At 46.9% G+C, this 20,943-nt stretch overlaps 1 protein-coding gene across 1 annotated transcript; it reads right to left on the reverse strand.

The window, feature by feature from the left end:
* Positions 1 to 318: 318 nt before the first annotated feature.
* Positions 319 to 828, reverse strand: LOC133753353 (large ribosomal subunit protein uL23-like). Its single transcript, XM_062183895.1, has one exon. It carries the CDS (start codon positions 820 to 822, stop codon positions 352 to 354), a length of 471 nt encoding a protein of 156 aa, XP_062039879.1. The 5' UTR covers positions 823 to 828; the 3' UTR covers positions 319 to 351.
* Positions 829 to 20,943: the final 20,115 nt, after the last annotated feature.

The following is a 20,943-nucleotide window of genomic DNA, read 5'->3' on the forward strand; positions in this document are numbered from 1 at the left end:
GCACCTACCATTTTTAGAGAATATATATATATTTTTTGCACATGAGGCTAAGAGTTACGGTAGAAACTTCAGGTACTAGTTGCAGAACTCAAGGAACTTAAAAAGGAATTTGCCCATGAAGAGGATTCATGGATGTGCCAAAGAGAGTTTTATAACAGCTTTGGATTTTCTTTCCTGTGAAAGTGTATGCAATCCTTGCCCATGTGTCTTAGTTATTACTTAAAGAATCAACATGAATCATAGGAAAGAATATTGAAATAAGGGCATTTTAGTTTTGGCCTGACCATTTTTTAAAAATTTTTTTTTTATGGTGGAAAAACATATATTTAGAATTAGCCAGCTGGACTCAGTTCATATGATCCCAATTTTGTTGGCAACGTCCAGAGCATCATAGTCAGGAGCCATCCGCATATATGCCTTCTTCTCTCCGTCAGGTCTGATCAGGGTGTTGACTTTGGCCACATCAATGTCATAGAGTTTCTTCACAGTTTGTTTGATCTGGTGCTTGTTGGCCTTGACTTCCACAATGAACACCAGGGTGTTGTTGTCTTCTATCTTCTTCATGGCAGACTCCGTGGTCAGGGGGAACTTGATGATGGCATAGTGGTTAAGCTTGTTTCTCCTGGGGGCGCTCTTCTGAGGGTATTTGGGCTGCCGTCGGAGGCATAGTGTCTTGGGCCACCGGAAGGTGGGGGACGTTCGGATCTTCTTCTTCTTGTGGCTGTGGACGCCTTTCAGCACTGCCTTCTTGGCCTTTAAGGCCTTTGCTTTGGCTTCGACTTTAGGAGGGGCAGGAGCTTCCTTCTTCGCCTTCGGCGCCATCTTGGTGAAAAGGTGACCATTTATTTTCTGTGTGACCCAAGTGTGTTGAGTTTCTCTATCTTCACAAAATGGTGAGGGTCCATCTGGATAATGTGTGGGGAGATGCTGTGAAAATTACAAAGATTTGCAAATGACCATTGTTTCTTGAAAAAGGAATACAACTAAGACTTTCCCCAGTCACCCTTCTTTTCAAGGTGTAATGGAGCCTAGGAATTCAGCACCCTTCCTCACTCTCTAATGCTAGGAACAATACTCAGAGAAGATCTTAGTAAACAGTTTCTTTAAGTGTCAGAACCCAATTCCCACCATTTCTGCATTCTTGACAATATTCCCTTATAGGAGTATCAGGATAGCCCATGCAAGCTAACCATTCAACATGTGATGGGAACATGGAGGAGAATTTAAGGAAGTACAGTGTGAGTGATGTTCTCTAGGCTCCTTCAATCCCTTAGTTAAGCCACATGGAGCTCTCATCTTGAAAGTTACGTAAATTAGATTTAAGAAGCATTTTCCTACCAAGGATAGCTGATCCAACTCCCACATATCAGTCAGGGGCCATAGAAAAAAAAATAGTAAAAAGTAACTTTGAAATTTTTAATGGTTTTGTTTGTGAAAAAGACAAGATGAATTAAATATGTTCAACCTAACTCCTTCTTTACCAAATTAAACAACACTTTATGAGTTTTTTTTAAAAAAGGTTTATTTTTCATTTACCTGAAAAGCGGAGAGAGAGAGAGAGAGAGAGAGAGAGAGAGAGAGAGAGAGAGAGGTTCTCCACCCACTTGGTCCATTCCCCAAATACCCACAACAGGCAGATCTTTCCTAGCCAAAGCCAGGAACCAGGAACTCTACCCTGGTCCCTCCTCATGGGTGGCGGGGGTCCAAGCACTTGAGCCATCATCTGCTGCCTTGCAGAATACATTAGGAGGAAACTAGATCATAAAGGGTGGGGTCAGGACTAGAACTTTTAATCTGATATAGGATGTGGATGTTCCAAGTAGCAGCTTAAGCTGTTGTGCCACAATGCTCACTCCACTTCTCTTTTTAAGATTTATTTATTTATGTGAAAGGCAGAGTTACAGAGACAGAGAAACAGCAGCAGCAGAGAGAGAAAAGTCTTCCATCTGCTGATTCACTCCCCAAATAGCCGCTACAACCAACCCTGGGCCAGAATGAAGCCAGGAGCCAGTAGTTTCATCCTGGTCTCTCATGTGAGTGCAGGGACCCAACCACTTGGGCCATCTCCACTGTTTTCTCAGGCTCGTTAACAGAGAACTGGATGGGAAATGGAACAGCTGGACTTGAACTGGCACCCATATGGATGCTGGTGCTGCAGACAGTGGCTTAACCCACTGTGCCACAGCGCTGGCCTCACTCTCTCTCTTTTTAAAGAAGGTTAAAAATTCTTTAAATAAGGCTTACTTCCCCCCCCCACATATATAGCAACAAATAATTTAAAACACATTAACCTAAGTCACTCTCATGGCTAGAAATGCAATATTTTAAACAAATAAACCTTTTGAATATTGACATCTATATTTCTGTATTTACATTTATGTATATTTTAAAAAGACCAATGTATTGAACCACTTGATGAAAACTGAGGATATCAAGTATAAAATGAACATTTTATTTCTAATTCAGTGTCATCCCTGGAAGATAACTGACAGTGAGAGCTGAGGATGGGGAGCAGAGGAAATACGGCAGAGAGAAGAGAAAAGGAATATTAAATTCGAGGTATAGAAAATTATAGTTCAGGGTTTTCCTCTCTTGGAAGCCCCCTTCCATGCTGCTCTGGCTGGAGGTCCTTGATTCTAATAAATGCTTTTAAATCTCTTTGCTGTCCACTTGGAAAATCTTCTTCCATGTGAGACAAAGAACCGAGGTAACAAATCTGCCGCCATTTTCTTGTAATATTTTTTGATGCCATGACTTGGATAGCAACTCCAACATGACTTGGATAGTAACTCCAACATGACTCGGATAGCAACTGCAACGTGACTCGGATTGCGATGCGGATCCAACTTCGGATCATCCTGCCGGACTGGTGAGTACTCGGACTGCTGTCGCTTTTGTTTCAGAGAGCCCTTCTCTCCTTCATAGTAACTCTCATTTTTCTCAAAACGCTTGGTCCGTGTCAGCCAGTTAAAAGCAATTAGCGCGGCTGCCGGTCTTAGGACTCAGGGGCTAGGCTTGCTCACTAAGGCCAGATGAACCCGGTGGAGCTGGGACTCTTTCCTAATATCTCCCCTCCCTCTTGCGTGCATTGGCCCTTAGCATGGGACTGGAAGAAGGCCTAGAGACAACTGATGGATTCTGGATATGGCTACACTCTAGCGTTTTCAGAAGGTCTCCTGGTTGGGCACCAGGCTCCCACTGCCGGAATGGTGTTGGGCTGAGAAATGCAGTTTCTAGCAGGGGCAAGTCCCCTACCCTTTTAGAGTTCTCACGAGCTGCAAAGCCAGGCGCTTCACTCTTCTTGCTTCTCGTCTCAGTTCTGGGAATGTTGGTCTGACCCAACTCAGCTTCCTTTCATGGGAATTGGCCCAACACACGGGGTTGGGAGAAGGGTTTAGAGTAACCTTGAAATTCAGGCCAGGGCCACTCTCTGGTGTTTTTCAAGGACTCCCTGACTGGACACCAGATCCCAATGGCCTGTTAGGATGTGGGTTGAAAACTGCATTCTGTTCTTCCTTCCCAGAGATTAATCTGTCTGGGCGCAGCCTGGAGTGAGGCCATGGACAGGGGGCGGGAACTTGAAGATTGCGGGCATGGAGCAGGGCCGGAACATTCCAGAAGGTTCCTAAAATGACTCCCAGCGTGCACCGCGGGCTCCATCCCGGTCTCTAGCAGGTGCATGGGGCCACCAGGCGCTCAATCCAGGTCTGCAACAGGTGCACAGGGGCCCCGGGGGCTCCATAGGGTCTCCAGCAGGTGCACGGGGTGGGGGACCCAGGAACTCCATCCGGGTCTCCAGGGGCTACATCCGGGTCCCCATCAGGTGCACAGAGCCCCCAGGAGCTCCATCCGGGTCTCCAGCAGATACAGAGGGCCCCCAGCCTGCACCAGGAGCTCCATCCAGGTCTGCAGCAGATGCACCTCTCACACCCGTTCCTCTCCTTGTCTCCCCCTAGATGACCTGGACCTTGCCAACGCCCTGCCCAGTGAGTCCGAGGCCCCACCCACGGCCTGTCCATCAGCCTCCTGCGTGAGAGGCATCCTGGGAAACGTTGAGCCCCTAGTGGAATACTATACACCCCAAAAAAGGAAAAACTTCAGCTAAGCTAGCTGGGACTGAGCTTATTTCATTTCTCTCTGCAGATGAACGTGAGACACAGCTCACGGCCCCTCCCCGGAAGCCCAACCCCGGTGAGCAATGCATGTTGGGATTGTTCAAGATGGCACCGGGAGCTGAGGCTGGTTTCCAGGGAACTTCCAGTCTTAGCCCTACACACAATGCCCATTGCCGGTCCAGGGATTGATGGACAGGCGGCCTGGGCGGTAGGGTGGGGCTCTCCAGGTGATGGGTAGGCAGAGGCGGGGCCTCCAGGGCACTTCCGGTCTAAGCCCCACCCAACGCACCCACTTCCTGTCTTTGGATTGATGGGCACAGGTGCACCGGGTGGGCGAGGCTGCGGGTATGGTTTCCAGGGCACTTCTGTCTTAGCCTCACCACCACGCCCACTTCCGGTCCTGTAATTGACGGTCAAGTGATGCTGGGCCTGCGAAGTTGAAGCCAAAGCCAAAGCCGGACTCGCAGGGGACTTCTGGTAAAGGGCAGGCAGGAGCAATCGAATCCAGAGAGCGGCCGAGGGAGATAAGGCATGACCAATTGATCAATGATTTTTTTTCTCGGGTCCCAGTGGGATTTTCCAACCTGGACCTGAGTGACACTAGCGAATGGAGGCCAGGGGTGCCAGTTGCATTACCTCTGACCCCGGCGGGGGCCTGTCTGTCCTGGGGAGGCCACGCCCACCCCACCTGTCACTCGCGGGCCCAGCTTCCCTTGCAAGAGAAGACAGAGGTGGCGACCACGGGGCCACAGAAGGTGCATACAGAACCTTCTAGAACGTTCCTGTCCCTTCTCCGACACTGGGGACTCCATCTGGGTCCCCAGGGCACCATCCGGATCTCCAGGGGCTCCATCTGCGTCTCCAGTGCTCCGAGACTCCCAGAGGCTCCAATTGGATCTCTAGGGGCTCCATCAGGGTCTATATCAGGTGCACAGGGCCTCCAGGAGTTCCATACAGTTCTCCAGGGGCTCCATCCAGGGCTCCAGCAGGTGCACGGGGGCCCCCAGGAGCTCCTTCTGTGTCTCCCAGGGGCTCCATCCGGGTCTCCCAAGAGCTCATCTGCGTCTCCAGCAGGTGCACGGGGCCCCCAGGAGCTCCTTCTGGGTCTCCCAGGGCTCCATCTGGGTCTCTCAGGGCTCATCCGTGTCTCTCAGGGCTCCATCCGGGTTTACAGGGGTTCCATCCGGGTCTCCCAGAAGCTCATCCGGGTCTCCCAGGAGCTCCATCCGGGTCCCCAGGAGCTCCATTCGGGTCATCAGGTCTCCATCCAGGTCTCCAGAGGCTCCATCTGGGTCTCCAGCAGGTGCACGGGGGGGGGGGCAGGAGCTCCATTCGGACCTCTCAGGAGCTCATTCGGGTCCCCAGGGCTCCATCCGGGTCTCCCAGGGCTCGATCAGTGTCTCCAGAGGCTCCAGCCGGGTCTCCCAGAGGTTCCATCCGCCTCCCCAGGGCTCCATCCAGGTCTCCCCAGGGCTCCATCCGAGTCACCGGGGCTCCATCCGGGCCTGCATCAGGTATTCGGGTCCCCAGGGCTCCATCTGGGTCCCCAGGGCTCCATCCGGATCTCTAGCAGGTGCACGGGGGCCCCCAGGAGCTCCATCCGGGTCTCTAGGGGCTCCATCCGGGTCTCCAGTGACTCCATCCGGGTATCTGGGGGCTCTATCTGGGTCTCTAGCAGGTGCAGGGCGCCCCTAGGAGCTCCATCCAGGTCTCCAGGTAACTAGGGGCTCCATCCGGGTCTCCAGCAGGTGTGCAGGGCCCCCAGGAGCTCCATTCGGGTCTCTAGGAGCGCCATCCGGCTCTCCCAGAAGCTCCATCCAGGTCTCTAGCAGGTGCACAGGGTCCCCAGGAGCTCCATCCGAGTCTCCAGCAGGTGCACGGGGCTCCGGTTCACCCCCAGGAGCTCCATCCGGGTCCTGTGGGAGCAGCAGTGCTGGCTCAGGCCCCTGTGCACCTGCTGGAGTCACGGATGGAGGCCCTGAGAGTCCCGGATGTAGGTCAGTGTGGGCGTTCTGGGCGGACAGAGCGGCCGGACCGGTCCAGCTGGTTCCTCACGCCCCCGCCCAGAGCTCCAGAATGTTCCAGGACCTTAGCCAAGGCCCAGGCACGCGATGCCGAGCCGCTGGGGTCTCCCGTGCCTGGTGCTGCTGTGTCTGCTGCCTGGCCCACGAGGTGAGGCGGGGGGGGGGGGGCGGGGGGGACGGGGGGCGGGGCTCCCGCAGAGAGACCCGGATGGAGCCCTGGGGACCCGGATGGAGCCCTGGGGACCTGGATGGAGCCCTGGAGACCTGGATGGAGCGCCTGGGGGACCCGGATGGAGTCCCCGTGGACCCAGATGGGGCTCCTGGGGGCCCTGTGCACCTGCTGGGGACCCGGGTGGAGCTCCTTGGGGACTTGTGCACCTGCTGGGGACCCGGATGGAACACCTGGAGACTCGGATGGAGCCCCTGGGGAACTCAGATGGAGCCCTGAGGACCTGGATGGAGCCTGGGGAGACCCAGATGGAGCTCCTGGGGTCCCTGTGCACCTGCTGGAGACCTGGAGGGAGCCTCTGGGAGGCCCGGATTCGGGGCTCCAGGGATCCATCCAGGTCTCTCAGGGGCTCCCTCTGGGTCTCCCAAGGGTTCCATCCGGGTCTCCCACGGCTCCATCTGGGTCCCCAGGATTCCATCCGGTCTCCCAGGAGCTCCATCCGGGTCTCCAGCAGGTGCACAGGGCCCTGAGTCTGCACCAGGAGCTCCATCCGGGTGCACAGGGCTCCATCCGGGTCTCCCAGGGCTCCATCTAGGTCCCAACAGGTGCACGGGTCCTGACTCTGCCCCCTTCCCCTCCCCCCAGGCCAAGCCGACTTCGACCTGGCTGACGCCCTGGACCCCCCAGGTGAGTGCTCGGGTCACGTGACCCTCCCATGGACCCCACATGACCCGGCTGGAGCTGGGGGGGGGGAGCTGAGAAGGTTCTAGAATGAGGGCGCCCCCCAGGAGGCTTTGCACCGGAAGTGGAACCCTGGCCCTGCCTCTTCTGGCAGGGTCTGAGTGACAGCTGTCAGTCACTCCTCACGGCCCTTGTGTCTCTTTCCACTCCCAGAGTCCAGCGCAAGTCCGAGCCCAGGTGAGTGACAACTCGAGCGCCTTACCCACAATCCTCTGCCCATTTTTCTTCTCCTGTGCCTTCTGACCTCGGTATGCAATCGAATTTCGTCCCCGCACACCCAGGTCCCCTCCTTCCACCTGGACATGTGGACCCCGGCCCAGGTGAGGCTCTAGAATTCCTGTGGTGAAGGGGGCGGGGCGACTGCTGGGAACCCGGATGGAGCTCCTGGGACCTCTTTGCACCTGCTGGGCACCCGGATGGAGCTCCTGGGGGCCCCGTGCACTTGCTGGGGACCCGGATGGAGCTCCAGGGAGCCCCGTGCACCTGCTGGGGACTGGGATGGAGCCCTGGAGACCCAGATGAAGCTCTGGGGACCTGGATGGAGCCCCTGGATACCCAGACGGAGCCCCTGGGAGACCCGGATGGAACCTTGGGAGACCCTGATGGAGCCCCCAGGGGCCCTGTGCACCTACCTACTGGAGACCCGGATGGAGCCCTGGGGTCCCTGTGCACCTGCTGGAGACCCAGATGGAGCTCCTGGTGCAGACTCAGGGCCCTTGTGCACCTGCTGGGGACCCGGATGGAGCTCCCGGGGGGGGGGGGGGCTCTGGGCACCTGCTGGAGACCAGGATGGAGTTACTTTTTGCCCGTGGCCCTATCCTCGTCCCCTCCCCACAGATCAGTACCCAGGCCCCGACGGAAACCCCGCCCTCGCCGACCCCCAAGGTAAGGCCACTGCCTTCTGGAAGCTTCTACCACACTCACAGGACCAGTCCCTGGCCCCAGTGGTGGGGGGAGGAAGGGGGCAGGGCGCTATCCTGGTCTCCCCGGGGGTCTCTGACTGACTGTCCCCTTCCCCCAGGGAGCACAGTAGCAGGAGTGCTGACCCCCGTGGTGTCCCTGGTGCTGCTGGCCCTGCTGGGGGCTGGGGTCTCCTACTTCCGGTCACCCCGGGCCCGGAGCTGCTTCCGGAGGAGCCGTGAGTCGCCCTATGGGTGAAATGCTGCTCTTTCTGTAACTTCCTCAACCTTCTAGAACTTTCTGGAATTTTCTAGAAGAAGCTTCTTGGAAGCTTTTTAGAGCTTCCTCGGACCTTCTAGAAATTTCTGGAACCTTCTGAATCTGGAACTTTCTAGACTTTTCTGGAATTTCCTAGAACTTTCTGAAACTTCCTATAACATTCTGGAACTCTCTGGAACTTCCTCGAACTTTCTTGGGGGCTTTCTAGAATTCTCTGGAACTGCATAGAATGTTCTGAGATTCACAGAACTTTGTGGAACTTTCTAGAACTTTCTGGGATTTTTCTAGAAAAAGCTTTGGGTGCTTTATAGAACTTCCTGGAACTTCCTAGCGCTTTTAGGCCTTCTAGAATCCTCTGGAACCTTACAGAATTTTCTGGAATTTTCTAGAACTTTCTGGAATTTTCTAGAAAAAAAGCTTTCCTGGGTATTTTCTAGTGCTCCTGGAGCTTTTTAGAAGTTTCTGGAACTTTGTAAGTATTTCTGGAACTTTCGAGAACTTTTCTAGGACTCTTATGATGCTTTGCTGCCCATTTTTCCCCTTCTAGAACCTACGAGTGCCTGAAGAACCCCGGAGAGGAAGCCAAGGAAGCCCCCGCAGCCTTGTTCTAGAAAGTTCTAGAATGTTCCACATGATGGAAAAACACTGCAGTTCCCAAAATTCTCCTAGGCGGGCTTGGAATTGTAGGATGAGGCGCAAAATCCAGATTTTTTTTTTTGCCATTGATTTTGACTTAATTCTTGACAAAATGAGCTGTTGGCCCCTTAAGTGCATTCATGGAATTGAAATAAATAAAAATAATTAAAAATAAAGGCACTGGGGCTCCATCTGGGTCTCTAGGGGCTCCATCCGGGTCTCCAGTGCTCCATCTGAGACTCCCAGAGGCTCCATCTGGGTTTCTAGGGGCTCCATCTGGGTCTCCAGCAGGTGCATGGGGTCCCCAGGGCCTCCATCTGGGTCTCCAGCAGGTGCACAGGGCCCCAAACTGCTGCCTGTCCATCACACAAGCCCCACCCTGTCTGGCCTCTGCCCATTATCCTGAAATTTTCCTACCGTAGAAGGTTCCAGAAGTCCGTTTTTTTTTTTTTTATTCCATATCTGGCAGCCATGTCCTAGCCCCGCCCCCAGGCCCCTGCAGTGCACATGCGCACTTCACCTATCAATTTAAACCCTGAAGTCGACCGGAAATCCCACCCTCCATGCCTCAGTGAGTTTTTCCTTTACCCCAGATCTCGGCAAGATCTCCATCTCTTGCGCTCTGCCTCTCTAAATGCTTTCTATACCTCGTCAAGTCTTTATAATTCTGACAAACTCGATTTCCTGGTCTCATTAGTGGGTATTTCCCAGAGATTTTGTTCATTAGTTCTGGGTTAAGTCTAACTATCTCCTTTGCAGACAGTCTCTTGATCTTGACTTCCATTCGATGCAGTCCCCATGTGACATAGACAAGTCTCAGCAGGTCTCTGGTATCCCCCATCTTCCTTCCTCAGTCTGCTCTTTTGGGTCCCCATTGTCAGCTACCTCAGGGAAGTTTTACTGGGGAGAACTGTATTTCCCCACTCTGCTGCTTTGTAACTTCATCTGCATAGTCACCAATGCAGGTGGTAGCCAGGGCTGGCACTCTAGCTTACAAACATCTCTGCTAAGGCTATCTCCATGAAAGCTCATTGTCGAAATCAGGCCCATTAGACTAGACTCAAGGTTAAGAGGCATAGAACAACTATTTTTCCTCATGTCTAAGAACAAAGCAACAGTATATATTTGACCAGGCAGAGGTCCAGTCTAGCACAGCGCCAGTAATGGAACTGATCACTCCCTGCATGCCCTATTCTGACAAATATAAACCTTAGGGTAGAAGCGTGGAAGGCTGAGTGAGAGTGGGTGACATGTGCTAACCCCACCCTCAGCTTCCTCCCTTCCCTGTGGGCTTCGGTGCACGTCTGGAGCCACTGGCAGCAAGACAGTTTTGAGAAATGTCCCAAACTCAGGAGACATAAGACCTGAAGTACACTTCTGTTTTTATGCTCATTCCAGTCGGGAGGTAAACTGTCTACTTTTATTTCTTTGGTCTGTGAGCATACAGAAAAATGCCTCATCATTTTCTACATCACTGCCTGGCCAGTTTACAAGGTAGAGGATGGAGAAGTTAGCTTAAGTGAGTTATAAAAAGTGCCAGCCCCTCTACTCTAACTCCCCATCTCAGAACTCTGTCTCCTATCAGACCTCTTGCCTCTATTTCCCTGCGTATGCTCCAATATGCATTAAATTCTTTTCCAGAGTGTCAGAGTCCCTGGGTCTGTTCAGTGAGCCACCAGCATTCTTCTGTTACTGCTTGTGACTGTTGAGATTTTAATCCCAGTGGAGTTTTTTTTTTTTTTATCAAGTGACAATTGCTCCCCTTGTTTTAATTTTGCCTGGGGGCTTATAGGCAAGAATCTAGGCCCAATAACTTCAGATGCTATTGAATGCATATGGGTTAATCCACATGATGCCTTCTTGAGACACCTGCGGACCTGACTCCTCATCCCTGAGACTGGTTTAAGTGACAGCCTCACTATGGGGCATGTCCAGTATTGGCTTTTGGTTTTAGAGTATAAGGTTATTGTCTCCTGCAAGGCCTCCAGTTTTCTCCACCCTTCTCCTTCACGGGCTCTTACAGGAGCCTCCTTGTAGTAATTGCTCTATTCTGTCACCTATCAGATTCTCTTTAGGAATCTCTGGATGCCCTCTCCCATTAAAGCCTAACAATGGTGAACAATCTCCGGTAGATTTCTTGTCCCTGGCGCATGGTCCCTAGCCTACAGTCACCCTTGAGACTCATCTCACAGCTGCTAAATCTTTTGTTTCAGAGGCAGTCCCAAGTAGCTGACTGCTGACTAGGCATCAATGGCTTAAGGTATTTTTTCTTTGAGTAAAAGGAGTAGAATTTGATGCAAATGTAACTTTGACCTTAATTCAGATAGAGGTATGATATAATATCAGCATCTTCAGTCATCTAGGTGTGATCACTAAATATAAATCAGGTAAAGCAAGTGAGGTAAATGTGTTTAAATGTAAACTTTGGTACTCTCAGCACCTTATTCTAAAGAAAAGGTATTTGGTTTGCTAACATGTTTTCATAAATTGTCCATATGAAAATAGTTCAGCACCACTTGAAAGTAACTAAGGCATGGGGCCAGCACTGTGGCGCAGCAGGTTAACGCCATGGCCAGAAGTGACAGCATCCCATATGGGTGGGCACCGCTTCTAGTCCTGGCTGCTCGTCTTCTGATCCAGCTCTCTTCTATGACCTGGGATAGCAGTAGAAGATGGCCCAAGTCCTTGGGGCCCTGCACACACATGGGAGACCCAGAAGAAGCTCCTGGCTCCTGGCTTCGGATCAGTGCAGCTCCTGCCGTTGTGGCCATCTGGGGAGTGAACCATCAGATGGAAGACCTCTCTCTTTGTCTCTACCTCTCCCTGTAACTTTGTCTTTCAAATAAATAAAATAAATCTTTAATAAAACGAAAATAACTAAGGCTGAAACTTGACGTGTTACCTTATTTTAAAATTATAGTGTTTTTGGTGTGATACGGGGAGGGTAGAACAAGGACTGCGAAAAGTGAAAGGGAGACTGGGTTCAGCTGAGTAGGAAGACAGATTTTTCTGTGTCAATGACTAGAGTTGTCCAATTAGGATGGAACAAGGTGCTTCATGAATCAGTGTGTTCACTCCCTCACTGAGGCCGCATTCAATTTCAGTCTGGCCAGCTATAATATAGGACAGGGATATTTTGTATCTTAATAAAGGCTACAGCAGGCCCAATCTGCGTAACTGTGAGAATCTATGATGTCATCACTATGAGGGGAATAAAGGGTGGAGAGACACAGGGGCATACTGCATCTCAAAGTCATCCCCATAACCTTCCAGGTGCAGCCCAGTATCTGTTCAAACGCCTTGCCCCTTCTATCCCATTAACCATCATTCCTCTAAGGCTCCTCTAAGGTGAGGCGATGCTACCCAGGTTTCCCCCTGTCTGATAACATCATGGGGAAAACTCAGAAAGGAATTTTTCGTGTTTGCATCCAAAATGTCCTTTGTTCCAGGAGGAGAAGAGGCTGGAAGACAAAGAGGCGAGAAGGCAAGGCCCATCCCCTTAAAAACCCCCTGCCCTCTGCCTCTTTGCTGAGCCACCCGCCTGGCCTGCACAGGTGTATTCTCTCTACTCAACCATGTAACCTCACTCTCCCCCAGACTGAGTGGCTGGGCACTCTCTCTCAGGTTCTGTCTGGAGAGGTGCCCATCTGTTCTTATGGATGTCCCTACCCTAATAAAACTTGCTATTTTGCTTTCCACTACTCTCTGTCTCACGCCTGAATTCTTTCTTGCGCAAAGACAAAAACCCTGCCTTCTCCAGTAACACTATTGCTGGGAAAGGAAGGGGGGAAATGAGAAATCTGAAGCATGGTAACCAAATTTTCTAAATACAACATAATATAGACCTTGTGACAAGTATGGGTCAATTTTAAGAAACAATATGATGAAATGTTAAAGGTTGATGTTATCCTAGATATTTAAGTTGTGAAAAAAATATGGTTTTTAGAGTCATGATCTCTGTAGATGGACCTGGGTTTGAATCTTGGCCTTGCCATTTCCATGTGAACTTGGCCAAACCACCTACATCTCTTAGCTTAGGTTTTGTCATCTGTAAAATAATCTCCATCTCAGTGAGGTTAAGAACATTAAATTAGATTATACATAAAATATTACCCCTGATGCATAGTAAGCACTTAAATTTACTTCTGTTCTATTATTATTGTTATTATTTTTATTACAGGAGCCTAAATGTGCTGCTTAAGTGGCAGAGACATTGGGTGTAAGTTGAAAAAGATAAACTTCTAGGTTATTACAAGCCCATGACTCTGAGTTTACAATTCCTTGGATGGGGGGTTGGTAAACTTACTCCCCAATGCTTGTGCTCATCAGATAACCCCAAAGGCCAGACACACTGCATAATTCTCCGACAGCAATAACTCAGCTGGCAGTTCCTAGGCAGAGATGTGGGAGAAAGTCCAATATCCGGGCAGTGCTAGGATCTGCAACTTCCTGTGGTCTGCCTGGTGAAATTTGACCAGATAAGAACAGTTAATAAGAAGCTCTCCAGAAGGAAAGACTCCTTTTATCTCTGAAAGAGAGTATATTGCTATTAAATACCTGAATAGGTGAGGTTAATTTGAATAGCCTACTATTGTTGCAAGAAATATGGAAAAGTGTTTAGGCAAGCTTCTAAAACTCTTCTTTGTAATTTTGGCACAAACTGAAAGACATCTCTTCTGATTCTGAAAAAAATGATAGCTCCACTGCCTAAATGAAGTTAGACCTATCAGCTTTTAGTAGCTGGACCCAAAACTGCCTCTGTGTAGTGTCTAAGAAGAAGCCACACCTCATATCCTGCTTACTGTAACACCACATTCCCATAGAGGCTTTACCTGGGAGTCCCCAAGGTATTTCCAACTGGTGTCAGTCACTTGAATAAGGAAACATGCACAGCAATAGAAAGCAAATATTTAATGGTTATGAATTTAATTGCCATCAAGTTCTTTCTTTTGGATACTCAAGGGACAGAGTCCCTTGGACAATAACTTCTTATTTCCCTTGCCTGCTGTACCATGATACTGAGACTACCCAGGTAAACATTTTGATAATCAGATTCCCCTAGTAATCCATTCTCCCCTTACTTTCCTTGAAACAATTTCCTGAGTGTGATCATCTGCTCCCTCCTCCCCTCCCATCATAGAGGGATGAACTGTTATGGTGGTTTCACTATCAATGTCACAGGCAGCATTCATTGTTCTAACTATTTTTTTTGCTTGTTTCTTATTTTTTTTTAAACTTTTATTTAATAAATATAAATTTCCAAAGTACAACTTTTGGATTATAGCAGCTTTTTCCCCCAAAACCTCCCTCCAACCTGGGACCCTCCCTTCTCCCACTCCCTCTCCCATCCCATTCACATCAAGATTCATTTTCAATTACCTTTATATACAGAAGATGGATTTAGTATATACTAAGTAAAGATTTCAACAGTTTGCACCCACACAGAAACACAAAGTATAAAGTACTGTTTGAGTACTAGTTATACCGTTAATTCACATAGTACAATATATTAAGGGCAGAGATCCTTAATGTGTCGATTAAATCTGCTGTTTCCTTGTTGATCTTCTGTCTGGTTGATCTGACTATTTCTGAAAGTGGAGTATTGAAGTCCCCCAATACTATTGTATTGGAGTCTAAGTCTCCCTTTACATCCCTTAACATATCTTTTAAATAAACCGGTGCCCTGTAATTAGGTGCATATACATTTATAATAGTTACATCTTCCTGTTGACTTGATCCCTTAATCATTATGTAATGCCCCTCTTTGTCTCTCTTAACAGTTTTTGTTGTAACGTTTATTTTGTCTGATATTAAGATGGCTACACTACTTTTTTGGTTTCTATTGGCATGGAATATCTTTTTTCAACCTTTCACTTTCAGTCTGCGTGCATCTTTGTTGGAAAGATGTGTTTCTTGTAAGCAGCAAATAGATGGGTTTTGTTTTTTAATCCATTCAGCCAGTCTGTGTCTTTTAACTGGAGAGTTGAGGTCATTTACATTCAATGTGACTATTGATAAGTAGTGACTTTGCCCTGCCATTTTCCTAAAGATGATTCTAATATATGCTTTGGTTTCCTGTGATCTTTTACTGGGAGGTTTTCTTCCTTTACCTTCTTTCATATTGATGGCTGTGTTTCTGTGTGTAACACATCTTTAAGCATCTTTTGCAGGGCTGGATGAGTGGTGACAAAATCTTTCATTTTTCTGTTTCTTTTTTTTTTAACTTTTATTTAATGAATATAAATTTCCAGTGTACACCTTATGGATTACAATGGCTTCCCCCTCCCATAACTTCCCGTCCACCCGCAACCCTCCCCTCTCCCACACCCTCTCCCCTTCCATTTGCATCAAGATTCATTTTCAATTCTCTTTATATACAGAAGATCAATTTAGCATAAAGATTTCAACAGTTTGCACCCACATAGAAACACAAAGTGAAAAATACTGTTTGAGTACTAGTTATAGCATTAAATCAAAATGTACAGCACATTAAGGACAGAGATCCCACATGAGGAGCAAGTGCACAGTGGCTCCTGTTGTTGACCCAACAAATTGACACTCTAGTTTATGGCGCCAGTAACCACCCTAGGCTGTCGTCATGAGTTGCCAAGGCTATGGAAGCCTTCCAAGTTTACCGACTCTGATCATATTTAGACAAGGTCATAAAAGACAGAGTGAGGATAGTAACCAATGATCCTAAGAGTGGCATTTACCAGGTTTGAACAATTATACAGCATGAAGTGGGGAAGAGGACCATCAGTACACACAGGTTGGGAGTAGAGCCATTGGTGGTAGAGTAGAGGTTATGATTACAAAGGAATGAGGCCCAAGTACGCTAGACAGGGTCTAGAACAAAGGACAGAGTCATTATTAGAGGAGCTAAGAAAGGTGCTGTCTAAGCAACAATGAAGTTTTCTGATTGAGAGGCAAATAGAACCTGATAGAAGGGGCTTGATAATAATCTGGTGGGCTTTAGGCCTTGTAAGTTAAGAGGCCCAGACCTATCTATCTCTTCACATGGGGTATATCCTAAGGGAGGTGTGAACCTCCTAGGGGAAGGCACTCTGTTGACTTTCATTACTTGGCTGGCCTGGGAGGAGAGCTGGCCAGGTCAAGGCAGGGGGCATCTGTAACAAGAAATTTACAGTTCTGCCTGCAATGTTGCTGACCCTACTTGACCATCCCCTCAGCTGCAGTGGTCACTTTGGAAGTTGGGCTGAGTGAAGGGCTTTTCAGCTTAGAGCCAATAAGATCTGTGGCTCTGACCTGGGCATCCTTCGACTCCAGGGCAGGTCCATTTCCAGTGATCCAACTCTTGGCAGAGCTGCCAGGGCTCTTCACAAGCTGACTTCTGCTGAAGCCCAGGCTTACCACATTGAAAGCCACTGCAGTGGACTGGCCTGTTGGGTCTCCTTGAGGGCAGATCACTGTACAGATCAGCCATTAATAGGCCTGCCACCCATTGCTTCTGATGCCTAGGTTTCTTTTCTTCCTGGTTTGTGTTAAAGCAGACCAGAGGATGCAAGTCAAGGGCGTGCCCGTGTCCCATCTCTAATCTTCTGTGGCCTGAACTACAAGTCTATAGTCACAGGCACGTTCTGTAGCAGTTTTTCTAAGGTAGACAATGCCCATGAGGAAAATTATATTCTCACTTGAAAACTTTCTTTCCCTTTGGTCTGAAAGGGAGGTTTTTTCTACTTACTGTATAATTGGCTGATGGCGAAGTGAATCTAGCTATGAGATTATTATTTAAGTTCTTATTTTGGCTATGCTATTACAGAAAAATGTTAGCCATCTCTTTTATAAGGTCTAAAGATTAAATTGTGCGTCCTACAGATTCCTTCATAATAGAATTAGTTTCCTACCTTGAGGAGAATAGAGAAATGAAAGAACAAGTTGGGCTTAGAATAGAGAAATGAGGGAGCAAGTCCTAGATCGCTTGCTGACAATAGCAATATCACATGAATACTTAGCAAACAGTTTCAACCATTAGATAACAACTTAAGAGAACATTTACCAGAAGGTACAATGCCTTCTATAAATTTTAAGAATCATGTATTTGAAAACACCTCTTAAATATCTAACATGGTGTACTTTGTTTAACCAGTAAACTTAAGCACAACCATATAAAATGTTTTTAGTTTCTTTCTACCAAGGAGTTTAAAACATATGATACACAGATTCAGGTCACACAAGTTGAGATGTATCTTTGATTGATTTTAGCAGCTTAAATTTATGGACAATCTTATCTATAAGCCATGTAAAATAAAACTCTTAATAAAATTTCCCCATGTGGACATACAATATGTACACACATATAACATAGCATAATAGACTAATATAGCAATTTTAATAATAGCTTTTAAAATCTTTAACTCTTTTTGTCGATTGCCAATTGATTTGAATTGCTTTTTGTTTTTAGTAACCTCAGTTAACCATACTTTCTCTCAGTTGGTACTGTTAATACATTATTGGCTTCAATTGTTTACAGAGCCATCCCAAAGTACTGAATACAATAGAAGTGGCTGGAAAAAGTCCATAGGAACCTATAGGAGGACAGCTAAACACAGAACCAACAACGCTTTAGTTTTATGAGCAGCGAGTCATATATAACTGTGGATGACAAAAGACTTTAAGTCGCCATGTTTAACATTATAAACTCATCAACCAACAAGAGACACTTGCTTACTTCACAGTATTTTTGAAAGCACCTGTAGGATTTTACATGTATTTAACCCTTTAGACCTCTGTGGCTTTCTCATTCAGATAACTATCATGTCTAGTAACACAAGATCATTAGAATTTTTAATTCTCAAACATTTGTATTAATAGCATTTTCCATTATAGAGACTTAAAGTTTGGTACCACATCACCTCTTGACAGTACTTCTACTATAATCCAAATAGCCTGATTAGTTGGTGTCTCTATAAGATGAGAGACATAGGTCCTTCGATTTTTCAGTTGGGCCCAAACTGGAAAAACCAAAGTCCAGGATTTACTGGAAATTTTAGAGACCAGATGGTTTGAAACTTTGATTTTTTGAATGCCTGTCAAGAATGCCAAAAGGCTCAAAATCCAAAATATCTGGTTGAAGTAAGATTCCTTAAAATCATGACATAACATAGACCAAATTTGATCATTGTTAGAAGGTGATTATTCAAATCTTTGAAAATAGCACATATTTAAATAACCCATAGCTCTTAATAAAAATTCAGCTGTTTTTGAACAATTAGTATTTAACAGACATCAAGAGAACATAATAGATTACTTTAACACATTGCTTTATCAGAGCATCAGAGTTTAATTCTATGTCAAAGAGAAATTGAGCTTCCTGTGATCTTTTGCTGTGAGGTTTCCTTCCTTTACCTTCTTTCATATTGGTGACCATGTTTCTGTGTTTCTGTGTGTAACAAATCTTTAAGCATCTTTTGCAGGGCAGGATGAGTGGCAACAAATTCTTTCAGTTTCTGTTTGCTATGAAAAGTCTTAATTTCACCTTCATTCACAAATGAGAGCTTTGCAGGATATAATATTCTGGGCTGGCAGTTTTTCTCTCTTAGTACCTGGGCTATGTCTCGCCATTCCCTTCTAGCTTGTAGGGTTTCTGATGAGAAGTCTGCTGTGAGTCTAATTGGAGATCCTCTGAGAGTAATCTGACGTTTCTCTCTTGCACATTTTAGGATCTTTTCTTTATGTTTCACTGTGGTGAGTTTGATTACGATGTGTCGTGGTGAGGATCTCTTTTGGTCATGTTTATTAGGGGTTCTATAAGCTTCCTGAACTTGGATGTCTCTGTCCTTCTCCGAACCTGGGAAATTTTCTGCTAGTATGTCACTGAAAATGCCTTCTAATCCTTTCTCCCTCTCCATGCCTTCAGGAACTCCTAGAACCCGAATGTTGGGTTTTTTAATAGTATCCTGTAGATTCCCGACAATATTTTTTAGATTTCTAATTTCTTCTTCTTTTCTTTGGTTTGCCTGTTTCCTTTCCTGCTCTCTGTCTTCTAAGTCTGATGTTCTCTCTTCTGCTTCGCCCATTCTGTTTTTAAGGCTCTCTAATGTGTTTGTCATTTGATCTATTGAGTTCTTCATTTCATTATGATTTCTCGTCACTATCACAGTTTCTTGTTCCACTAGTTGTTTCATTTCATTTTGATTCCTCCTAAATATTTCATTTTCACGGGAGAGATTTTCTATCTTGTCCATTAAGGATTTCTGTAGTTCAAGAATTTGTTTTTGAGAACTTCTTAATGTTCTTATCAATTGTTTGAGATCTGCTTCTTGCATTTCTTCGATCTCATCATCTTCATAATCTTGAATTGGGGTGTCTTTTTCATTTGGGGGCGTCATAGTGTCTTCCTTGTTCGTTACCTCGGTTTTTGCGTTTGTTGTTTGGCATGTTGGAGATATTTGGTTTCTTCACTGTGGTGTTTTTTCTTGTTACACTACGGTTCTATATTAAGTGGACTGTCTGCTTTCGGTGGAGCCTTAGAGGCTTGAGATGAGTGTGGACTGAGAGCTGTGTTTGGTTCCTCAGGGTTGAGGGTGTGTCAAAGATGACACTCCCAGGTTAGGTGTGGTAAATCTCTCTTTCTTTCTTTCTTTTTTTGATTCAAAAGGGAAGTAATTCCGCACAGCTGAACGTAATTGGAGGTAGTTAGCAGGCGAATGATATACCCACAGGAGCCAGAGATTGGAAGCTCTTTCCCAAGGACCACACAGGGAATCTGTGCTGCCCTCAGTGTGGGCTCCAATTCTCCTGCAGTCTCCCACTGGGTTGCCAAGTTAGATGCTAATCTCCTGTTATGTCACCCCTCCCCCCCAGAGTCAGGTTTTTCTGCTAGGCTCAGGGCCGGTGCAGACCTGAGGTCGCCCTGCTTATGACATATTTCAAAATGGCGCCTGCTCTGTCTTGCTCGCCTTTGAGAGGTGAGCAGAGAGAGAGAAACTTGTGTCTGTATCGGTCACTTTTTTTTTTTCTCTCTCTCTTCTAGTTAGCCTGGTGAACTTTTCCCCACGGAGTTTCAAGCCTCGTTCCCTCTAGTCTCCTCTTTCTGCTTGCCCGCTGGTGTCTTGGGCTATTGAGGTTCAGCTCACCTCGCGTTCCAGCGCTGGTGTGTTGATTCTGCCGCTGGTGTCCCAAACTTGGGCTCCCACACTCTCCACGCAGGTCCACTGTGAATCACCAGTTCCGGAAGAGTTTCCTCTGCTGTTTCATCCCCTACTCTTCCTTGACCCTGCAGTATCTCCACTTTTATTAAACTGTCTCTCCCCTGGTCTAATAGTGTGCTCCCTTCCTATTCTGCCATCTTGCCCCTCTCTCCAGTTTCTGTTTCTATGAAAGGTCTTTATTTCACCTTCATTCACAAATGAGAGCTTTGCAGGATATAATATTCTGGGTTGGCAGTTTTTCTCTCTTAGTGCCTGGGCTATGTCTCGCCATTCCCTTCTAGCTTGTAGGGTTTCTGATGAGAAGTCTGCTGTGAGTCTAATTGGAGATCCTCTGAGAGTAATCTGACGTTTCTCTCTTGCACATTTTAGAATCTTTTTTTTTTATGTTTACTGTGGTGAGTTTAATTACAATGTGTCGTGGTGAGGATCTCTTTTGGTCATGTTTATTAGGGGTTCTATAAGCTTCCTGAACTTGGATGTCTCTTTCCTTCTGCAAATCCGGGAAGTTTTCTGCTAGTATCTCACTAAAAAGGCCTTTGAATCCTTTCTCCCTCTCCATGCCTTCAGGAACTATTAGAACCCAAATGTTGGGTTTTTTAATAGTACCCTGTAGATTCCCAACAATATTTTTTAGATTTCTAATTTCCTCTTCTTTTCTTTGGTTTGGCTGTATACTTTCATGTGTTCTGTCTTCTAAGTCCGATATTCTCACATCTATCTCACTGATTATGTTTTTAAGGCTCTCAAATGTATTTTTCATTTGTTCTATTGAATATTTCATTTCATTTTGATTTCTCTTCAATATCTCAATTTCATGTTCTACTAAATTCCTAATTTCATTTTGATTCCTTCTTAAGATTTCATTTTCATGAGAGAGATTTTCTGTCCTGTCCTGTATGGATTTCTGT

Source organism: Lepus europaeus, chromosome X (assembly GCF_033115175.1).
Source record: "Lepus europaeus isolate LE1 chromosome X, mLepTim1.pri, whole genome shotgun sequence".
Taxonomy (NCBI): Eukaryota; Metazoa; Chordata; class Mammalia; order Lagomorpha; family Leporidae; genus Lepus; species Lepus europaeus.

Coding starts and splice junctions, on each gene's coding strand:
- LOC133753353 (XM_062183895.1), bottom strand. CDS start 822: ATGGCGCCGAAGGCGAAGAAGGAAGCTCCTGCCCCTCCTAAAGTCGAA.